The sequence below is a fragment of the Podarcis raffonei genome, chromosome 14, assembly GCF_027172205.1.
Source record: "Podarcis raffonei isolate rPodRaf1 chromosome 14, rPodRaf1.pri, whole genome shotgun sequence".
In the NCBI taxonomy this organism is placed as follows: Eukaryota; Metazoa; Chordata; class Lepidosauria; order Squamata; family Lacertidae; genus Podarcis; species Podarcis raffonei.
In genome coordinates, this window is record NC_070615.1 from 31,971,135 (window position 1) to 31,991,324 (window position 20,190).

The window sequence follows — 20,190 nt, forward strand, 5'->3', positions numbered from 1 at the left end:
AACAGCTTCTCGCCGTTCAACCCAGCATCGGGAGACTGGGAAGCGTACGCCTCCCGTTTCACCTTCCTCCTAGAAGCCAAAGGGGTCACCGACGAAGAAGACGCCAAGAAGAGGGCGATATTCTTCAGCGTCTGCGGAGAGGAGACATTTGAAATCGCCCGGGCTCTCCTTGCGCCTGAAGACGTCGCTACTGTTCCATACAAAACAATAATGGAACAGCTGAAGGGGCACTTTTCGCCGCAGCCCTCAGTGGTGGCTCGTCGAAATGCCTTCTACGCAAAGCGGCAAGCCCCTGGGGAAACCATAACTGGGTTTGTGACCTCTCTCCGCCAAGCCGCCCGGTTCTGCAACTTCTCAGAGCTGGAGAACATGCTTCGTGACCGCCTCGTCGGTGGCCTGAAGGATGAGAAGCTGCAACGACGCCTCTACGCTAAGAAGGACCTAACGTTCCAGGTCGCTCTGGAGGAGGCCCTGGCAACGGAAGCTGCCGAGAGGTCGACGCAAGAGGCACGGCCGAGCCAGCTGTCCCAACCGAGGGTCCACCACGAAGACCTCACCGACGACTCAGGATCCGACAGGGAGGAGGTGCACCGAGTACAGCAGCGCACTCAAGCAGCCCACATACCACAGCTGCCTCGACGAGAAGGAGGGAGCTGCGCAAGCTGTGGAGAAAGTCACGAGAGGAGGACCTGCCGTTTCCGCAACGCAGAGTGCAGGCAGTGCAGAAAATTGGGACACATCGCCCGGGTGTGTCGGGCTCGGCCCACCCGACGCCAGGCATCAGATGACCAATCCAAGAGCCCCAGGTCCCGGGGCCCAACGCACCAAGGCAACTCGACAGAGCTCACGGACTTCCAGGTATACCAGTTGCCCCACCCCAACGTAGAGAAAATTTATGTTGACGTACAGATAGAGGGGGCCCCATGCCGCATGGAGCTTGACACGGGTTCAACTCTATCCATAATCTCGGCAAGGACCTTAAGGAAACTGTGTCCTACTGGGGGTCCCAAACTCAGGCCGGCCCCATTCACCCTCCGGGACTTCCAAAAACGTAAGGTCCCCACAATGGGGGTGGGGACCTTCAGGGTGCAATACCGAGGGCGGACGCGGCAACTGGACTTGCTTGTGGTCAAGGGCCCCTACATTAGCTTACTGGGATTGGCATGGTTTGGACCACTGGGGCTAGCCGTCACCGGGGTGAACCACACTAGCTTACAAGTGGACGTGGACGCCATATGCAAGGAATTTCCGGGGGTTTTCAATGGGAAATTGGGACAGTATACAGTATACTGTAGAGCTTGACCCCGCAGTACGACCGGTCAGGCTCAAGGCCCGCCGGGTCCCGTTCGCCCTGAAACCCCGTATAGACGAGGAATTGGACCGGCTCGTGGAGCAAGGAGTGCTGGAGCCGGTGCCTAATGCCCCCTGGGAAACCCCAGTCGTCACGCCCGTCAAGCCCAATGGTTCAGTCCGCATCTGCGCAGACTACAAATGTACCATAAACAAGGCCCTCACGGCCCATGCATACCCAGTGCCAGTGGTCAGCCATGTTCTTGCCACCCTGGCTGGGTCGAAAATTTTTGGCAAGCTGGACTTGGCCCAAGCATATCAACAGCTGCCAGTAGATGAGGCCACAGCAGAGGCACAGACGATTGTGACGCACAGAGGAGCATTCAGGGTAAAGCGGCTGCAATTCGGTGTCAGCGTGGCACCAGGCATATTCCAGAATCTAATGGACTCTCTACTTAAAGGGATTCCTGGCGTCACCCCCTTCTTCGATGATGTGTTGATTGCCGGGCCCACACCAGAGGAGTTTGAGGACCGCCTCCGCACCGTTCTGCACCGTTTCCAGACGGCGGGTCTCAAGGTGAAGCGGGAAAAATGTCTACTAGGAGTGCCTCAGGTGGACTTTCTGGGGTTTATGGTGGACGCAGAAGGGGTCCACCCGACTGGGGACAAGGTACGGGCCATTTGTGATGCCCCAGCGCCCAAGAACAAGACTGAACTTCAGGCCTTCTTGGGACTATTGAACTTTTACCATTCCTTCCTTCCCCACAAGGCGGCGGTAGCAGAGCCCCTACACAGACTCCTGGACAAGCGGGCCCCTTGGGTGTGGGGCCAGCGCCAGGAGGCCGCATTCCAGGCAGTCAAGGACTTGCTTGTCTCAAACTCGGTCTTGGCACACTTCGACGAGAGGCTGCCGGTGGTGCTAGCATGCGATGCCTCGCCCTATGGAATTGGCGCTGTCCTAGGACACCAACTCCCGGATGGAAGAGAGGTACCGGTGGCATACTTTTCCCAGACACTCAACGCAACCGAGCGGAACTACTCGCAAATCGACAAGGAGGGTCTGGCAATCGTGAAGGGAGTAAAAAAATTCCATGATTTCTTGTACGGGCGGCCCTTCACCATGGTGACTGACCACAAGCCGTTGCTTGGCTTATTTGCCCCTGAAAAGCAGACCCCCCAAGTGCTGTCTCCTCGCGTCCTCAGGTGGTCAATTTTCCTTGCCAGCTACCAGTATGCACTGATTCACCGTCCGGGGAAGGCGATGGGCCATGCGGATGCCCTCAGCAGGCTACCACTACCGGAAACAGGCCCCGACCCAGCACCTGCACAAGAGGTTATGAGCCTGGAGCTGCTTCCCGACCGCCCCATTCAGGCACAAGAAGTTGCACACCATTCCAAGAAAGATAGGGTCATCTCCCGGGTCCTGGACTGGGTGTGGAGGGGATGGCCCAGCAGCAGCCCCGGGCCAGAATTCGCCGGCTACACAACCCGCAAACATGAACTGTCGGCCCACAAGGGGTGCCTGTTATGGGGAAGCAGGGTCGTTGTTCCCCAGCCCCTCCGCAAAAGGGTCCTCACAGCCCTACACGAGACACACCCAGGGGTAGTAAGAATGAAGGCCCTTGCCAGGAGTTATGTGTGGTGGCCGGGGATCGACGGAGAGATAGAGGCCTGGGTCAAACACTGCCAGGCCTGCCAAGAATCCCGCCCAGATCCCCCAAGGGCCCCAGTCCAGTCCTGGGAGTCCGCCCGAGCACCATGGTCACGCCTGCATGTGGACTTCGCTGGCCCCTTTCAGGGGAAAACATTCTTCATAGTGGTGGACTCCTACACCAAATGGCTGGAAGTCGCACTGGTACCGTCCACTTCTACGTCCGCAGCCATCCGGGTACTACGCAGGCTGTTTGCAACCCACGGGCTCCCTGACACTCTCGTCTCAGACAACGGGACTGCATTTACGTCAGGAGAATTCCAAACCTTCACAGCGCAGAACGCCATCCGCCACATCCGTTCGGCGCCATTCCATCCTGCCACCAATGGCCAAGCAGAACGCATGGTGCGGACCACCAAGGACACCCTTCGCCGCATGACGCAAGGGGATTGGGAGTACCGCCTTGCCACATTCCTTCTAGCACAGCACAGCACCCCCAGCTCAACGACTGGCCGGAGCCCCGCTGAACTACTAATGGGTCGGCGCCTTGCAATCAGATTGGACCGCCTTCACCCCGATAGAGCTCAGGATGAGGTAGTGGTGGGGGAAGGCAGGAACCCCCGGACCTTCGAGGCCCAGGACCCAGTGTATGCAAAGAATTTTGGGGCAGGCCCAGCATGGGTACCCGCCACAGTCACCAGGGTCACTGGCCCCGTGTCGTACGAGGTGCTAACAGATGGGGGGCAATGCTGGCGCCGCCACTGCGACCAGATACGGCGACGATTCCCGGGAGAAAACCAGGAGGAGGAAAGGTCAGAGGAGTCCCAAGGGAACAGAGGGGCAGTGAGGCCCATAGAGCACGAGGGGCCAGCAGGAGAGGCAGAATCAGTAAATACAGAGAGGACCTGCGAGGCCGAAAGGACACCGGAACCAGAACCACGACTGAGCGAGCCGGTTGCGCCAGACCAAATAGCCCCATCACAGCCAGCATCCTTGGAACACGAGCCAGAACCTGAACCCCGGACCAGGGAACACCCCAGGCCGCAACGCACACGTAGGCCGCCAGCGTACCTCGAGGACTATGAATGCGACCTCCCGGGCAGGACTGGAACTTAGAGGGGAGGGGTGTTATGTACTGAGTTGAATAGGATCCAAACTGCAGCAGTCTGATTGGTCCTAGAACAATAGGATCCAAAAGGCAGCAGTCTGATTGGTCCTAGAACAATAGGATTCAGAATGCAGCAGTCTGATTGGTCCTAGAACAATGCAGCAGTATGATTGGTTGGCAGGAACTACCCAATCATGCTCCAGATAGAAGTGAATCCACAACCTGATTGGCTTACAGTAGAATTCCGGAATTAGCCAATCATGTGCAGCCCATTGTGTAAATAATGTATATAAAGCAGATACTTTGAGGGGACTTTCATTCATTCCTCCTCACCACTATGAGCTGAATAAAGAGCATGAAATCACTTTGCGACTCTGAGTATATTTCATAGTCCCTGTGCAATCTTTTACCTGCCTACTGAAAAACCCAATTGAAATAAGTCAACTGAATTCAGTGGGGCTCCTATTGAGTACAGTGGGTCTTGCTTGTGAATAGATATGTAAAGGATTGCACAGGGATACATATTTGTAATAAAATAAAAACTGATATTCTCAGAGTACTGAATTCTGGCCAGATACCATAACTAATCTGGTAGGATTACAATTCAATTAATTTATTGCTTTGAGGAATCATGACATGATTTTCTGTGACAATAACATGCAAAATGCAATATGCAATAAAAGCCATTAAAATGAAACAAATATACTAACAGTGTTCATCCACATAATCACCCAAGAACAGCAGCCTTACAGTCACATCCAATTAAGACATACTCAGAGAAGACCCATTGAAATCAATTGATATAAATTAGTCACATTAATTGATTTTGATGGGTCTGCTCTATTTTATTTACTATTGATTAAATTTATATCCCACCCTTCCAAGACAGTGAATACATCAGTAAAAAAGCAATACAATTAAAAATAAATTTTAAAACAGTTAAAAGCATGGAAAACAATCACATAATCTAACAGCTAATAATGTCAAGATTGCCAGGAATAGCATCTTTCAGCCATCACTCTTATTCTAAGATGAAAATAAAGATTCCTGTCCAAAACCTTCCTGCCCATTGCAGCTGACCCCATAGACTGATACGGCCGCTTTCTACATTCCTGTGCTGATTGGTGAAACATTGACGGATATGTCATGGGCAAATGCAATATGGCTCAAGCTTGCTCCCCCTCATATATTTTATGTGCATGGTGTGCACTAAATGGCAGAGCCAGCCCAATACATTTTGCTGCTGGAGAAATCACGACAGATAAAATAGAGTTCTTAGTCACACAGCATATAGTTAAATTATGGAACTTGCTTCTGCAGGAGGCAGTGCTGGCCACCAACTTGGATGGCTTTAAAAGAGGATTGGACAGATTCATGGAAGAGGAGAAGACCAATAATGGCTGCTAAGTCATAGGCAGTCATACTTCTGAATACCACTTGCTGGAATCTGCAGGAAGAAAGAGTTGTTCTTGTGTTCAGGTTCAGCTTACATGTTTCGCTTTGGGGCATCTGGCTGGTCATTGTGAGAACAGGATGCTGGAATTGATGGGCCATTGGCCTGATCCAGTAGGGCTCTTCTTATGTTCTCATCACATGCCAATACTAGCAAATCATGTGTTAATATTAGCAAATGGGATCATGTCCTCCACTGCACCTGAGGGCAGGTGGGTAATCATGGGATGCAGAGGGCGGCAGGACAGACTGCATGGCATGCATATCTTTGCCTTCCAGCAGAAGGTGTCTCAGGTGGAACAGCTGGGGAGCTGCCCCTATCACCCCCTATTTTCTGCTGCCTGAGGCAGCTGCTACATTCTGCATAGCCTTAAGACTGGTCCCGCCAACATTATACAGGCTGAGAAGGTTCGTTTTGTTGACAGCATATCACAACACTTGTTTTCTCCCACTAAGTATATATTTAACCAGTGAGGCAAACACCTGACATTCAGGAACTTGTCAATGAAGGGATTCCCCAGCAACAGACTAGTACCACAGAATAAAAACTCCACTCAGATATGGAAGTTGGAGGATATGACAACCTGTAGTATGTGTTCCAAGGCTTCCTATCTCTCCTCTCTCAGGTACAGTGCTTTGTTTACTGTTGGTAGGTTTGTGGTGGGTAATCTTTTAGAATCTTTGGTTAGTCTGAGCTCGTGAGAAATCAATCTTCGTTATGAAAACTGTTTTAGTGTGGCAGTATCTGCTCTTTGGAACTCCCCGCCTATTTACACCAGGCAGGTGGCTTCACTGTACCCTTTTCAGCACCTGTTTTTAAATATTTTTCTTCTTAACTGTTTTCACTGGTCCTTTCAATATTTTTTGCCACCTTGAGCTCACTGGGAAAAAGGCAGAAATGTAATTACAGGAACATAGGAAGCTGCCTTCTACTGAGTCAGACCATCGGTTTATCTTGCTCAGTATTGTCCACACTGACTGGCAGCAGCTCCCCAGGGTTTCAGTCAGGAAGTCTCTCCCAGCTGTACCTGGGGATGCCAGGGATTGAACTTGGGACTTTCTGTATGCAAAGCAGATGCTCTACCACTGAGCTACAGTCCCAAATGAATAAATATAGCACCTCAGATGCTTTTGCTGCTGCCCTCACATCTTTAGGCAGAATCAGATGTGATATTCCATGTTAAGAAGCATAACGTAAGATGTAGTTTCATCCTGAAGCTCTGGTCACTGCCCTTAACTCTCTGGCCATGAGGGATTTGTAGGTGCATCTGGTTATCAGAGAAGACATATGTGCAACAAATCCTGTTCTGACTTCAGGTCTTGCTCTGACTTCTGTTTCACAAGCACCGGTTGAAACAGTCCCTGCTGAAGACATCTTGAATGTCTTAGAAGCTGATTAGAAGTGCCATCAAGCACCTGACTCACCACTCAGCTGAGTCAGAGAACTTGGATGGTAAGCCAATTGATTTCAGTAGCAGCCATTGTGGTCTGCTTGTGTCGAACCACACAATGGTCAAGTCTCAGTCAGCTCATGGCTGTGAACCCTATGTCTTACCTCCACTGTCAGAGGCAGTAATCCCAGCTACTAATCCTACTCTTGAGCTCCCTGCCTTCTACCCTTTGTGTCCCAGTGGGCACCAGCAACCACTGCCTACAAGAAAAGGCTCCAGCCACTGCTGCCTCCCAGCACCCACTGCCTGAGGCAGTTGCCTCACTTTGCCCAATGATAGGGCTGTTTCTGAGTGCCAGTGATGGCACAGAAATTGAAATTAGCTATTTGGTGCCATCTTCTCTCATGACAAGTGCTTCAGTTTTTTGAATAAGCAAGTGATTGAAGACAACAACAATAATGCTTTGAGTTCTTTTGAGCAAAAGGGTGGTAACCTATGGTTACAGGCTGCCTCAATCTCTGAGTGGTGTGAGATCCCATGGTCTTTGCACTTAACCAGGGTTTGTGTTGCTCTTGGAATGAGGCGCAACAGAAACTATGGTGTCTTTATGACATATGGTTTTATTTACACATATATACAGCCTGAGTGTAGGATGGAGGGGTGTACAGCATTCATAGCAACTTATGCCATAAATGCAACAGCAACCTATCCAAACAGGCAGCCAGGATTGCCCTGAACCTCGGGTTCAAAACAGCAGCCAGGATGGTTCAGAGCTGCTTTGTAACAGCCTGCTCTAGTCTGTCTGAGGCTAAGTTGTTTCGGACTTTAAACAAAACTGTGACTCTCTTATTACGACACCTGTATGGTTTCATGTGTGTTGCTCCCATCAAGTGGATTTATACAACTTCCTCATATTGTATAATCCCATTAATAAATCTACCTCAGTCTCCTGACCAGTTTATTCTGGCTGAGCTGGTCATGCCTCTCCAGGCTCTCTCACCGTGGTCATGCAAGGCACTTCTCAGCAAGTTGGCATATAATCTCCTGCACTGAAACAATCTGTGCACTACCACGGACAACCCATACATTATTAGGGGGTACAAGCAATAATATCTAAGCTGTAGACCTGAAGAACAGCAAAGTACAGAATGACTTTTCACACATGGCACTGAAGATGCCTTTAAGTTTCTGACATAATATAATAATGTGCACATTTTGGAATGCCATTAAGATGGGATGGGAAGCATCAGAGAGAGACTTTTTTTCAATGAAAAGTACAGATTGATCTTTCCAGGCTCTAACATCTAATTATACACCCAAGAAATACAAAGGAGAGTCCTTTGGAGATCATGTGTGGATATGCCCTGACCATCTCTTTGTAGGTCACCCTATTCCCTTGTTGCAAATTCCTTCTTGCAACCTAAAGGTAAAGGTAAAGGTACCCCTGCCCGTACGGGCCAGTCTTGACAGACTCTGGGGTTGTGCGCCCATCTCACTTAAGAGGCCAGGGGCCAGCGCTGTCCGGAGACACTTCCGGGTCATGTGGCCAGCGTGACAAGCTGCATCTGGCGAGCCAGCGCAGCATATGGAAACGCCGTTTACCTTCCCGCCAGTAAGCAGTCCCTATTTATCTACTTGCACCTGGGGGTGCTTTCGAACTGCTAGGTTGGCAGGCGCTGGGACCGAGCAGCGGGAGCACACCCCGCCGTGGGGATTCGAACCGCCGACCTTTCGATCGGCAAGCCCTAGGTGCTGAGGCTTTTACCCACAGCGCCACCCGCATCCCTTCTTGCAACCTACCTGCAGCTTAAAAGAGCTGGATTTACTCATTGCTCCCTGTGCACTGTCTGTGGTGCTGATCTCTGACGTCCTCCTCCTCCTCCTTTCTTGTATTCAGGAGATAAAAGCTGTTGGATAATTATTGCCTGAACAAGAAGCCGTTTGGTACTTTGATGGGCTAGAGTGGGCTTCTTCAACCATGCGCTGTGCATGTTTACTCATTTGGAGGGTGACTGGGTGAAGTGCAAAGAAGGGGGGCCAACGACTGTCATAAGTACCTCTTATTCAAAAGCGGGAACCAACTGGCTATGACTTTCCATGCTGGGAGGAAAAGAGAGAGTAAATAAAGGGAGAGAGGGACAGATTGGAGGCAGGGTTTAATTAATTAAGTGTGGATTTTCCTGACCACCAGGCTGTTATTACCGCCGTTTGGACTGCAATTCATCTGTTGGGCACCCTGGGAATCATATCCGGAGGACCAGCTTGTGATCAAGGGATGAAAACAGTGGTTCAGTTCTTTCAGTCTTAGGACCAAGGCAGCAGGTGGCAGCCTGAAGAAAATTGCCATGAAAGTCACACTGAACGCCGTCTCCCTCTTGGCAGCTTTGGCTGGCGTGGTCAGTTTCAGCTTCCTGCTGGTGGCTATCAGCACTGACTTTTGGTACCTTATTGATGCTTCTAAGCTGCAGAAGCTCCTCAACCGCACAGACAGCCTGAGCTCCCATTCAGGGCTCTGGAGGATGTGCCAAGGTAAGTAACCCCTGGTTTCCTCTTGAGCTTTGGTGGGAAATGGTTAGGCTCACAGGAAAGTGCCTTAGACCGAGTCAGACCATTGGTCCACCTAGAGCTCAGTACGGTTTACACTGACTGGCAGTGGCTCTCCAGGGTTTCAGGCAGGGAGTCTACCTGGAAATGTCAGGGATTGAGCATGGGATGTTCTGCAAAGCAGGTGATCTACCTCTGAGCCATGGCCCACTGACATAAGTTGAGCTCTTTGGGAAAAGTCTCTTCCTAAAGGGAAATACTCACTTCCTTTAATTGGCTGGCTGGGCAGACCCCATCCCACCAACTGTCTCGCAAGGTATCCCACCACATGGCTGGTAGATGGGCTTATTTTATTTCCCAACCATGCTTTAGTCACATCCTACCTTTCCTCCAGGGAGCTCAAGGTGGTGTATAGATCTCCCCACTCTGTTTCATCATCACAACACCCCTGGGAAGTAGATTAGGCTAAGTGATAGTGACTGGCCCAAGATCACCCAGTGAGCTGCATGGTTGGGTGGATATTTGAATCCTGTCCTCCCAGGTCCTAGACCAGAACTCAAACCACTTCCCTACCTTGACACTCTTTATAGGTGAAAGGAAAGTAAACAAGCATTAGAGAGACAGGACATTCCCAGAAGGAGTCCTTATTCTAAACCTGCTGGTTGCAGATCACTACATTGGTAAATAAAGGATGAGTGCTGGCAAATTAGTTAGTGATGGTTAGGATTAAGGGGCTAAGCCTCCAGGGTGGAGTTCTGAAAGGCATAAATGCTATCCATGTTGAAATCCATGGATTTGACGGCTGCAGTCAAGCAATTGTTAAAGACCAGTCTCATAGAACTGTCCTGTGCTGGGAGGTTGCATCAAGAAGAAGTGGAGCTGCATGTTCTACTTGGTTTAGCAACCAGATTAATCAACTTGATCCTTCAGGTTGATTAATCAACGGTGGTGAAATGGAAAATTTGTAGTAAGAAATAATCTATTGAATTCTGAATAAATGTTTCATGGTCTTTCCCTTTCTTTTCTTTCTCTTCCAGTTAATAGGACCTGTTTCAATTTGGTAAACCCCTTTAAACCTGACATATCAAATATCACCACATCACACAAGCAACTCTTAAGTAAGTGGCTTAAAAAATGTACCAAAATTCATATTTTAGGATAAAATGTGTTCAGAAATGCATATGTTGATATAAAACAAGTATTTATATACGTGTGATATCTGAGTATCTCTTTAAATAAAAAAATAGTACCTAAAAAAATCCCAGATTAATGTGGAAATAGGATGAAATGGACATACAAATGTTTTTGTTGTTGTCGGCATCCATCTGTCTCAAGAGACAATGGAGTGCGCCTCTGGGGTGAAGTCAAACTGCTGTGTTAGCAGCACCAAATTGACCTCTGTGGGGCTCAAGCCTGGACAGGTGTATGGAGGTCCTGGGCTGCCCAGATGTTAGGATGCTGTCAGCAGCTCCTGGCTGGTTGCCTAGGAAAGTATAAAGACAAGGAAAAGTATCTTACAGACCTTTTTTATTTCAATCTTTACAGAAAGAGGCTAGAGAACCCTGCCTCTTGGATAATGGCATTGTCCCAAGTGAATCTCCACCTCCTCATCTCTTCCACTTACTCATTTGTCATTCTCATCATCTCCTCTATGAGTGCTGCTATGTACCTATGTCTTTGAGTTCTTTGTTCTCCTACTTTTAAGGCTCACCAGGTTTTGGGAGATGGAGGGCCTAGAATGCTTTCTAATGACGAGTCAGCTGGGTGTTGTTCTGGCTCTCCCATGATTTCCCAGCTTTTCTCCTCATCTGCCTCTGAGCTGTGACCTCTCTCAAACCCCTGTTGTCAATATATACTGTCTTCCTCTTCCTCCTCTCTGGAGGGGTCAGCATGGGGAGGTGGTCTCCACCATTCCTCTTCTGCCCAGTCCCTGACACTAGATGACAAGACCCCCTCTCTTGGCCTCATTGATGTGGTGGAAAGGAAAGCAGAGCAATATGTGTGGTACCAGCTTGGCTGCAGGAGTTGCTGGAAGGAGTTGTACATGGCGTTATCCCAACTGCCTTAGGGATTCCACTCCGGATTTGTGTAGGGTTTATTCCTTAGCCCTTTCTTCTCCCAAAGATATCCCACAAGGCAGCAGAGGTTTAGGATCAGAGTTTTTCTTCTCCTAGATGGGCCACCTTCCCAGACCTTCTCAGGTTGATGAGCCACATCTGCCCCTCACTTCCCTCTAGTCTACAGCATGTGCAGAAAACACCTTATTGACCGTTGGACCCACAATCGGTCATGTCCACTCAATCTACCAGAGCCTGTCTTTGCATGCAAGGAAAGACTCTAGTTTACCCAGGGTTTGAGACCCATTGGCTACCCTCACCTGGTTTAGCTGGCCAGTCGAAGGCATTTCATGTGGTGTTACTGCTGTTGCATGCTGACAGCTTCTAGGAGCTACAGGTGAAGACTGAGAGCAAGGTGGGGACCAAAGGTGGACAAACTACCCCAGAAGGAGCATGACGTGTCCCCCCACCAGAGGTACTACCTTTCCCCTAACACCCCATACACCCGCTTACAAATGTACACATGCAATATTAACAGACTGGACCCACCTCTTTCCAGTTATGGGGGCTGCCATCCCCCTTACTTGTAATGTCCCAGAATGGTGTTCTCTCTGGGGTATTTGGAGAGAGAAAAATGGTATGCATTCCCTCCCACCCCAAAATTAAGATTCAAGACAAATAAAAGAAAACACTTCTTCACATAGTGTATGTCCTATGTGATTTTCTCCTACAAGATGAGGCAGTGAGGCTTTTACCAGAGATTAGACAATGTTATGCAGGATATGGCTATCTGTGGCTGCTAGCCATGATGGCTGTGTTCTACCTTCACTGCCAGAGACATTGTGCACCTAAATTCCAGTTTCTGGGAAGCACAAGTGGGGAGAGTGATGCTGTTGCACTGAGATCCTGCTTCCCATGGGCATCTGTTTGCCATTGTGAAAACACGATGCTGGACTACAAGAGCCTTTGGCCTAACCTAGCTGCAGAGCTTTTCCTATGCTCTTATGAGCAAAATATTCCACCTAATTTTACCATCCAGGAATGGGGCCACAACATTCAGGGTCTGTTTGGACTCAAGCCTATCTCTAGAACCAAGGAGCAAAAGTCAGCATGCTTACCAGTTAATCAATCTAATCAATCAATCAATCAATCAATCAATCATTCTAATCTTCATTACAGTCATAGACCAGCACAAGTAGGGTGGGAGTACAATCATTTAGAATCTGTAAAACGTTTTAGAAAGCTAAAAAGTATTAAAACAGAAGGTATAGCTAAAGGACTATAAGAATCTAAAAGAAACTAAAAAAAATCTAAAAGAAGGGTTAGGAGCATTAAACGGATGTGGAAGAGCATAAAGGTTAGTATATAAAAGACTATAACTAACATAGGGACACGGGTGGGGCTGTGGGCTAAACCACAGAGCCTAGGACTTCCTGATCAAAAGGTTGGCGGTTCGAATCCCCACAACGGGGTGAGCTCCCGTTGCTCGGTCCCTGCTCCTGCCAACCTAGCAGTTCGAAAGCACGTCAAAGTGCAAGTAGATAAATAGGTACCGCTCCAGCGGGAAGGTCAATGGCGTTTCTGTGTGTGGTTCTGGTTTGCCAGAAGTGGCTTAGTCATGCTGGCCACATGACCTGGAAGCTGTGTGCTGGCTCCCTCAGCCAATAAAGCAAGATGAGTGCTGCAATCCCAGAGTCAGGGGTCCCTTTACCTTTACCTTTATAACTAACATGCTTACCAGAATCAAGAATAAATGTGAAAATGCAAAGGCGAGCAATTGTGAGCTCACCTACCCATTTAGCTGTAGCCAATCTTTCCGGCTATATATCTATACAGTGGTACCTCGGGTTAAGAACTTAATTCGTTCCAGAGGTCCGTACTTAACCTGAAACTGTTCTTAACCTGAAGCACCACTTTAGCTAATGGGGCCTCCTGCTGCCACCGCGCCACAGGAGTGTGTAACATGAGAGTGGAGTGTGTAACATGAAGCGTATGTAACCTGAGGTACCACTGTATGGTCATTCTGCTAGCAAGCAAGATGGCTGCCTTGGAGTGGGTCAACCTATCTGCTAGTGGAGAACAATAACATAAGAGGACATAAGACAAGGGCCCACCAAACGCAATGCACTAGATAAATCCCCCAAGCAGAATCTGAGTACAACAGTGCTCTCCCTACTTGTGCTCCCCAGAAACTGGCATTGAGATGCCTACTGCCTCTGACAGAGGAGATAGATAGAACATATCCTTAAAGAAGAGTTTGGATTTGATATCCCACTTTATCACTACCCAAAGGAGTCTCAAAGCAGCTAACATTCTCCTTTCACTTCCTCCCCCACAACAAACACTCTGGGAGGTGAGTGAGGCTGAGAGACTTCAGAGAAGTGTGACTAGCCCAAGTTCACCCAGCAGCTGCATGTGGAGGAGCGGGGAATCAAACCCGGTTCACCAGATTACGAGTCCACTGCTCTTAACCACTACACCACACTGTCCCAAAGCCTAGTTGCCAAGTTCATCTAACCTATTTTTTAAAGCTGTCCAAATTGGTGGCCACCTTGACCTTTTGTGGGAGCGAATTCTGTAATTTAACTGTACAGTGGTACCTCAGGTTACATACGCTTCAGGTTACAGACTCCGCTAACCCAGAAATAGTGATTCAAGTTAAGAACTTTGCTCCAGGATAAGAACAGAAATCGTGCTCCGGTGGCGTGGCGGCAGCAGGAGGCCCCATTAGCTAAAGTGGTGCTTCAGGTTAAGAACAGTTTCAGGTTAAGAACAGACCTCTGGAACGAATTAAGTACTTAACCCGAGATACCACTGTATAAGAACTAAGTTGCAGCTTATGGCAACTGCTGCAAGCTCTTCCTATAATGATGTGGAAATGAGGTTTGGAAGTCAGCTCCAGGTTCACAGTTCTAATATGCTAGTCAAAAATCTCATGCCTAAGCTGGGCCTGTTGCAATAAGATGAAATGTGTTCATGAGTAAGCTTCCCACTGCAGTCTCTCTTTCTTGCATCATTTATCCATTGTTATGGGAAGCCACATTTTTCATCATCCCCTGTAGAAGAGCTGGAAGCAGCGATAGGTGGGAGGAAATCACAGCAGAACCTCTTGTTTTGGCCAGTTGCACCAATGTACTAAGGCAGGCACCTCTAACAGTTCTGTGAATTAGTATAATAGCATTCATTACCAACTCTTGAGTCTCTATTATTTATTGGTTTCCATAGTAGCTTTCAAAGACTAAGAGGGAAGCCAGGTTTTCAGTGCATTGGTACTGAAGAGAAACAAAGTGGAACTCAGAACCCAGCCACTCACTTACAAGGATGAAAATCTACTCTTCTACTCTTCTTTTTTTCAAACAGCAAGGCAGACTCTAGTCTTCTTAATTGAAACCCAGCATGTTCATTGCCAACATTTTAGGGTGATAACCATAGTCTCCAGTTGCAACGAAAATGCCTGGGACCTTCACAAAAACCCTTAACCCCCCACAGCTTCTCACTTTACCATGCAGAGTCCTGAATTCCCAGCTGCAAGCCTTTCCTCCCCCTCCCCTCAAAACACCTCAAATCTTTCTCCACCTTTTCATTCATTGCTCCTTCCGTCTCCTGGCCAGGGAAAGAGAGAAGCTTTAGATGTACTGCTGCAGGTGGGGTCTGAGTTGGCTACAACCCAACGTAGACTCACCTTTAAACACAAACTGATTTGATTGTCTCTCCCCTGCTTACTTGAGGCCCAGGCTCAGGCCGTCCAGGGCAGAAGACAAAAGAGGGAACTAGAAAGGCCCAGGAAAGTACTCTACACCTCTCTGTTTATTCAGCTGGTGGCAAGATAGCTAGCAGGAAAGGTCATGGAGAAGCACAGAAAGCTGATTGCACAGGAAGAAAGCAAACAACCGAGCAGTAGCTCCTAGGAGGCACCAGAGGGCTCTGAGGAATTTCCAGTTATCCATTAGCCCATTGCTCATGGAAAAGACAAAAAAGACAGGAAAAGAGAAAACAGGCAAGAGCAGGAAGGGTCACTCACAGCAAAGAACAAATCACAAACAAGCACAGCTGGGAGACAAGGTACCCATTCTCTCATCCAAAACATGTTTATTCAGAAGGAGGCACAGCTCAGTGGGACTTCAGATTGCAGCCACCATGATATTTATGAAAACCAGGCATCTTATGACACCTTTAAAGATGGACAGATGGATTGTGGCCTGGCGTCTGTGTGGATAGGGGAGCTCCAGCCCTGATGGATTTTGTCTTTTCTTTACAAATTGTTCTCTTACCACCAGGGATTGACAAATATGTCAGTTTCTCATTTCCCCCCATCTTAAATTCATTTCTCCATATTTCCACGGCAACTTGCTAAGGCGGAAAATTCATGAAAATTCTTTATCATTTCACTTCAAATTTCTCCTAATAAACGTGGTGTTTGGACCAACTAATACATTTTTTTTTTTTGTATTGCAAAATTGGAGAAGCATGAATTTGAAAGGAGAGCTGCCCTTTGGTTCGCATATAGGCTCTCAAACTGCAAATTAGGTGGTTTCTCGTTGAAATGAGAACAATGGAGAAAAGGGCATTACAAAATCTAGACTGTAACCAAGTGAACAAAGTCAGAAAAGAAAATGCCAAGAAGCTTCTAAGAGCAGATCCCTCAGATTTAAAAAATAAATAAATGCAGAGATACAGTATTTAAAGTAAGAAAAAGAGGAAATAATTAAGAAATCCTTATGTTGGAGTACACCAAAGGGACTTTCATTTTGTTGTTTGAAACATTTGTATAAGCAGTCAGGATTACTGTCTCCCAACAAATGTGTCTCTGCAACTATTTCCTCTAGCTATTCTTAGTTTACATGTAAGTTTCTCTTCAAGGGCAACGTGACAAAAACTTTCATACCACGCTGTTAAATTAGGTCCTTTGAGATCCTTGCAAAAAGTGGCAATAGCCATATGTGTAAGGACAGTACTTGGCAAATGTGACCGATAGATTTTGTTTCCCTCCAGATATGCACGCGGCATTTGTGATCCTGCTACCTCTTAGCCTCTTCTTGTTGATCTTTGGAGCAATGACGGGCTTCATCAGTATCCTTGCACAGGCTTACTTCCTCCTGATGTTCACTGGACTCCTCTTTCTCCTTGGAGGTATGCCATGGAGCTGCTATGGATTTGGGGGCGGGGCGGAAAACAATTCCTTGCACTTTTAGACTATCCTTAATTCCACAGAAGCTGAAGGCAAGGTAACCTTCCCCATGCACCATGGGTGACTAGCCCATGGCCTGCAGACTGAATATGGCCTGACAGGTCCCAGACTTGCCAGCCCCCAAATTTTATCTCTTGATCTGATCAGGAGATAAAGCTCTTGATCTGCTCTTTAGAGGGCAATATCTAAAGAGCAGGCAGAATGATTTATCTCCCTGATTGGCACATAAAATATCCCTCTGGCTGCTCTTTAGATAGAATCGCTGAAGGACAGTTGGATGGATCTTTTATCTCCAATCTCAGCACCAAGCACTGCAGCACTGAGTTCAGAGATAAGCCCTCTTCTTGCTCTTTATGAGTAAAAGGTAGTGTCCACCCTCACTCTAGTACTGCCCTTTACTCTTAAATAGCAGGCAGAGACCATATAACACCAGTCCTGAAAGACCTACATTGGCTCCCAGTACGTTTCTGAGCATAATTCAAAGTGTTGCTGACCTTTAAAGCCTGAAACGGCCTCGGCCCGGTATACCTGAAGAAGTGTCTCCACCCCCTTTGTTCAGCCTGGACACTGAGATCCAGCGCTGAGAGCCTTCTGGCAGTTCCCTCCCTGTGAGAAGTGAGGTTGCAGGGAACCAGGCAGAGGGCCTTCTTGGTAGTGGCGCCCGCCCATGGAAGCCCTCCCATCAGATGTCAAGCAAATAAACAACTATCTGACTTTTAGAAGACATCTGAAGGCAACCCTGTTTAGGGAAGTTTTTAAAATTTGATGTTTTATTGTGTTTTTAATATTCTGTTGGGAGTCGCACAGCCAGATGGATGGGGTATAAATAAATAATAATAATTATTATTATTGTTATTTACTTTATAAAGGTAAAAGCCGCTTTCATTGCCCCACCCACTCTTGCCTCTAGCTCCACCCACCCCTAGAAAGTTGCCCTGAATGGAATGTGGTCCCCAGACTGGAAAAGGTTCCCCTCTTCAGACTCCTTCACAGCTTGTCTCTCTTTCAGCTCTCATCACACTGGCCGGGCTCAGCATCTACATCACCTACATTGCTGCAGGCTTTAGGGAAGCCATTCTCCTCTTGGGAAGGAAGAGCCTTCTGGACATTATCAACATCCGGTTTGGCTGGTCTCTGGCCTTTGCCTGGCTTTCCTTGGCTACCGAGATCCTCACTGGGCTAGCTTTCCTCCTGATGGCCAGGATGGTGGATATGAAGCAAAGGCAGGATTGCACCATATGAGGTTATCAAACACCACAGCCCATCCGGGTCAGTGGGTTTTGACACCACCAGGTTTCCATCTCCCCCTACTTTCTCTTTCTTATTTTGAGCCACCTGCTGGCACTTAAAAGTGAGCGACTTCTAAGTCAAAGGATGGCTTGTCTTGCTCTCCCCTGGGCCTTTTTTCTTCCATGTGCTTATAATTTTGGTTAGCAGATGAGTAGCCTTCTGGAAAGAGGGTCTTGTGCAGATCTATGTAGGCTCCTTCTGTCAGTGGTGAGGAAATAAAATATGATGTATGAAAAGGAAAATTCCTGGATGCCAAGATCCAGGTTTGGGGCAAGTAGTCTTTGGGGAGAGAATCCCCGCAGAGATTTAAAACCACAAAACATGCTGCAAAATGAAGTGTGGAAATATAGGTTGTTAGACCTTTAAAACATGCCCTTTTAAGTTCCAAAATAGTCCCCTCTTCCCCCAGCACAAAAAGGCTTGTAAGAGCCATGCGGTCTGAGCTTGGATCAACCAGCTCAGACATCTTCACATGCTGAGCTTCTCTGGTAGACTGAAGATGAACAAAGGCCTTGATCACCTTCCTCCCAAGGTGAGGGGGAATAACCTAGTTTGGGTTTGAGATGATCAGAAATCTGTAGTCCTGCAGAACAGGTGCCTACCCACCACTAGGTTATATATCTGTGTATTAAATGTCTCTAAATTCTGCAAGCAGAAGCAATTCCTGCGGGCAGAATGGTTTCCACGAATAGATCAGATGTAGATATAAATACAGTTATAGAAAATTGCTTCTGACAGCAAAGTCAGATGGTGAGCACTGGCAGGAGCATAGCAAAAATGGGACCACAAGGGAACAAGGAGAAACAACCCACATGTTGGATGGAACTTGGAGAGTTGCAGAAATACAAACAAAAATATTTTTTTTAAGCCACCAAAGCTTTTGGGGGAAACCCACAGGAAAACATCAACAATGCAGCGAGAGTAGAACATGTTGAATGACCACAGAATTTAGAGTGACAGTTTGAAAAGAAAAGAAGAAAATAGAATGGGAGGCCGAGGTGGGATGCTTAGTTTATTGGAACACTGAATGTGAGCACTCCTTTGTGAAAGGACATGTACTGCAACATTTACTTGCAAGCCCCCCCTTTGTACATCTGTATTGCCCAACATCTGCAGGTGCCTCCCAAGTCCTTGTGACATCAAAGAATGCTCACAAACATTCTACCTTCAAAGGGCAAAGGTCTGTATAATCTTGATGAAGTGAGCACTGGTTATATCCTACAAAGAAATGCTGCTGCGTGCAAGACATCTGCTTTGGCAGAGGTGCTGCTTCTCTTCAAAGAGAGGTGTATGTGTGAGTTTGTGTGTAGCTGCCTGTGGCAGCCCTGGTGTATCCTACAAAGAAATCCTGCTGCACACAGGACACCTGCCAATACTATAGAGAAGGGGTGGCGACATGCTTTCAAGTTGGTTTCCACACCAGAAATAGCTCTGAAAGAAGAACTGTGGTCTTTGCTGACATCTCGTGGCAGGAGTGAGAAACTGAATAGCTGAGAAGGAAAAAGAGAGGGTGACATATTTATCAGCTTCAGTTGGCAAGACAGCTAAGGCCATTCCTGGACCGAGGTAGCTTAGTCACTGTGGTGCTGGCACCCACAACCTCAAGACTAGATTACTGCAATGCAGTAATGTGAGGCTTCCCTTGGGCTTAGTCTGGAAGCTGCAGAATATAGCAGCTAGGTAGTTGCCTAGGACATCCCATTGACGTTATGTAACACCTCTGCTGAGTTTGTTGCACACTGCCTGCTACTGGGCGTAATTCAAGGGGTTTTTTTTGCATTTAAAACAACTTGGGACCCAGTCATCTAGAGGCCTGCCTTACCCCATATATCCCTGCTCAGCAACTGCATTCTTCAGAAAGGACATTGTCCCAGAGGTCTGTTTAGTATGCACAAAGGAGCAGGCTTTTAGTGCTGCTGCATTAGCCCTCTGGAATCAATTATCTTGATATTTAGGCAGTTACGGAAGACTTTTGTTTGTTTGTTTAAGAAAGCTTTACCGTAATGTGACCCAGTCATTTTACGGAAAATTACTTGTACAACTATAGCAAAGGCCTTAATTTCTTTTAGTTCAACGAGTCTGCAGTCTTTTGTGTTTTATCTTGTACTACCCCACTTTGGTGGCTTTTGGCTTGTGAAGTGGTTTCTAAATCAGCAAATAAATAAAATATGATGTAAGAAATCTGGCTAGATTCTCCAAAGTATGTTGGGCCAACTCTC

General features: G+C 47.6%; 1 protein-coding gene across 1 annotated transcript; it reads left to right on the top strand.

Moving 5' to 3' along the window:
- Positions 1–8,778: 8,778 nt before the first annotated feature.
- TMEM114 (transmembrane protein 114) lies at positions 8,779–18,812 on the top strand. Its single transcript, XM_053365276.1, has 4 exons — positions 8,779–9,421; positions 10,474–10,554; positions 16,486–16,623; positions 17,691–18,812. The coding sequence occupies exons 1-4, from the start codon at positions 9,238–9,240 to the stop codon at positions 17,921–17,923; spliced, it is 636 nt and encodes a 211-aa protein (XP_053221251.1). The 5' UTR covers positions 8,779–9,237; the 3' UTR covers positions 17,924–18,812.
- The last annotated feature ends 1,378 nt before the right edge of the window (positions 18,813–20,190 follow it).

Excerpts from the sequence above, each read along its gene's own strand:
- TMEM114 (XM_053365276.1), top strand. The coding sequence starts at position 9,238 with ATGAAAGTCACACTGAACGCCGTCTCCCTCTTGGCAGCTTTGGCTGGC. Across the intron at positions 10,555-16,485 it reads ATCACACAAGCAACTCTTAA|ATATGCACGCGGCATTTGTG; the intron begins GTAAGTGGCTTA and ends GTTTCCCTCCAG. Across the intron at positions 16,624-17,690 it reads ACTCCTCTTTCTCCTTGGAG|CTCTCATCACACTGGCCGGG; the intron begins GTATGCCATGGA and ends TCTCTCTTTCAG.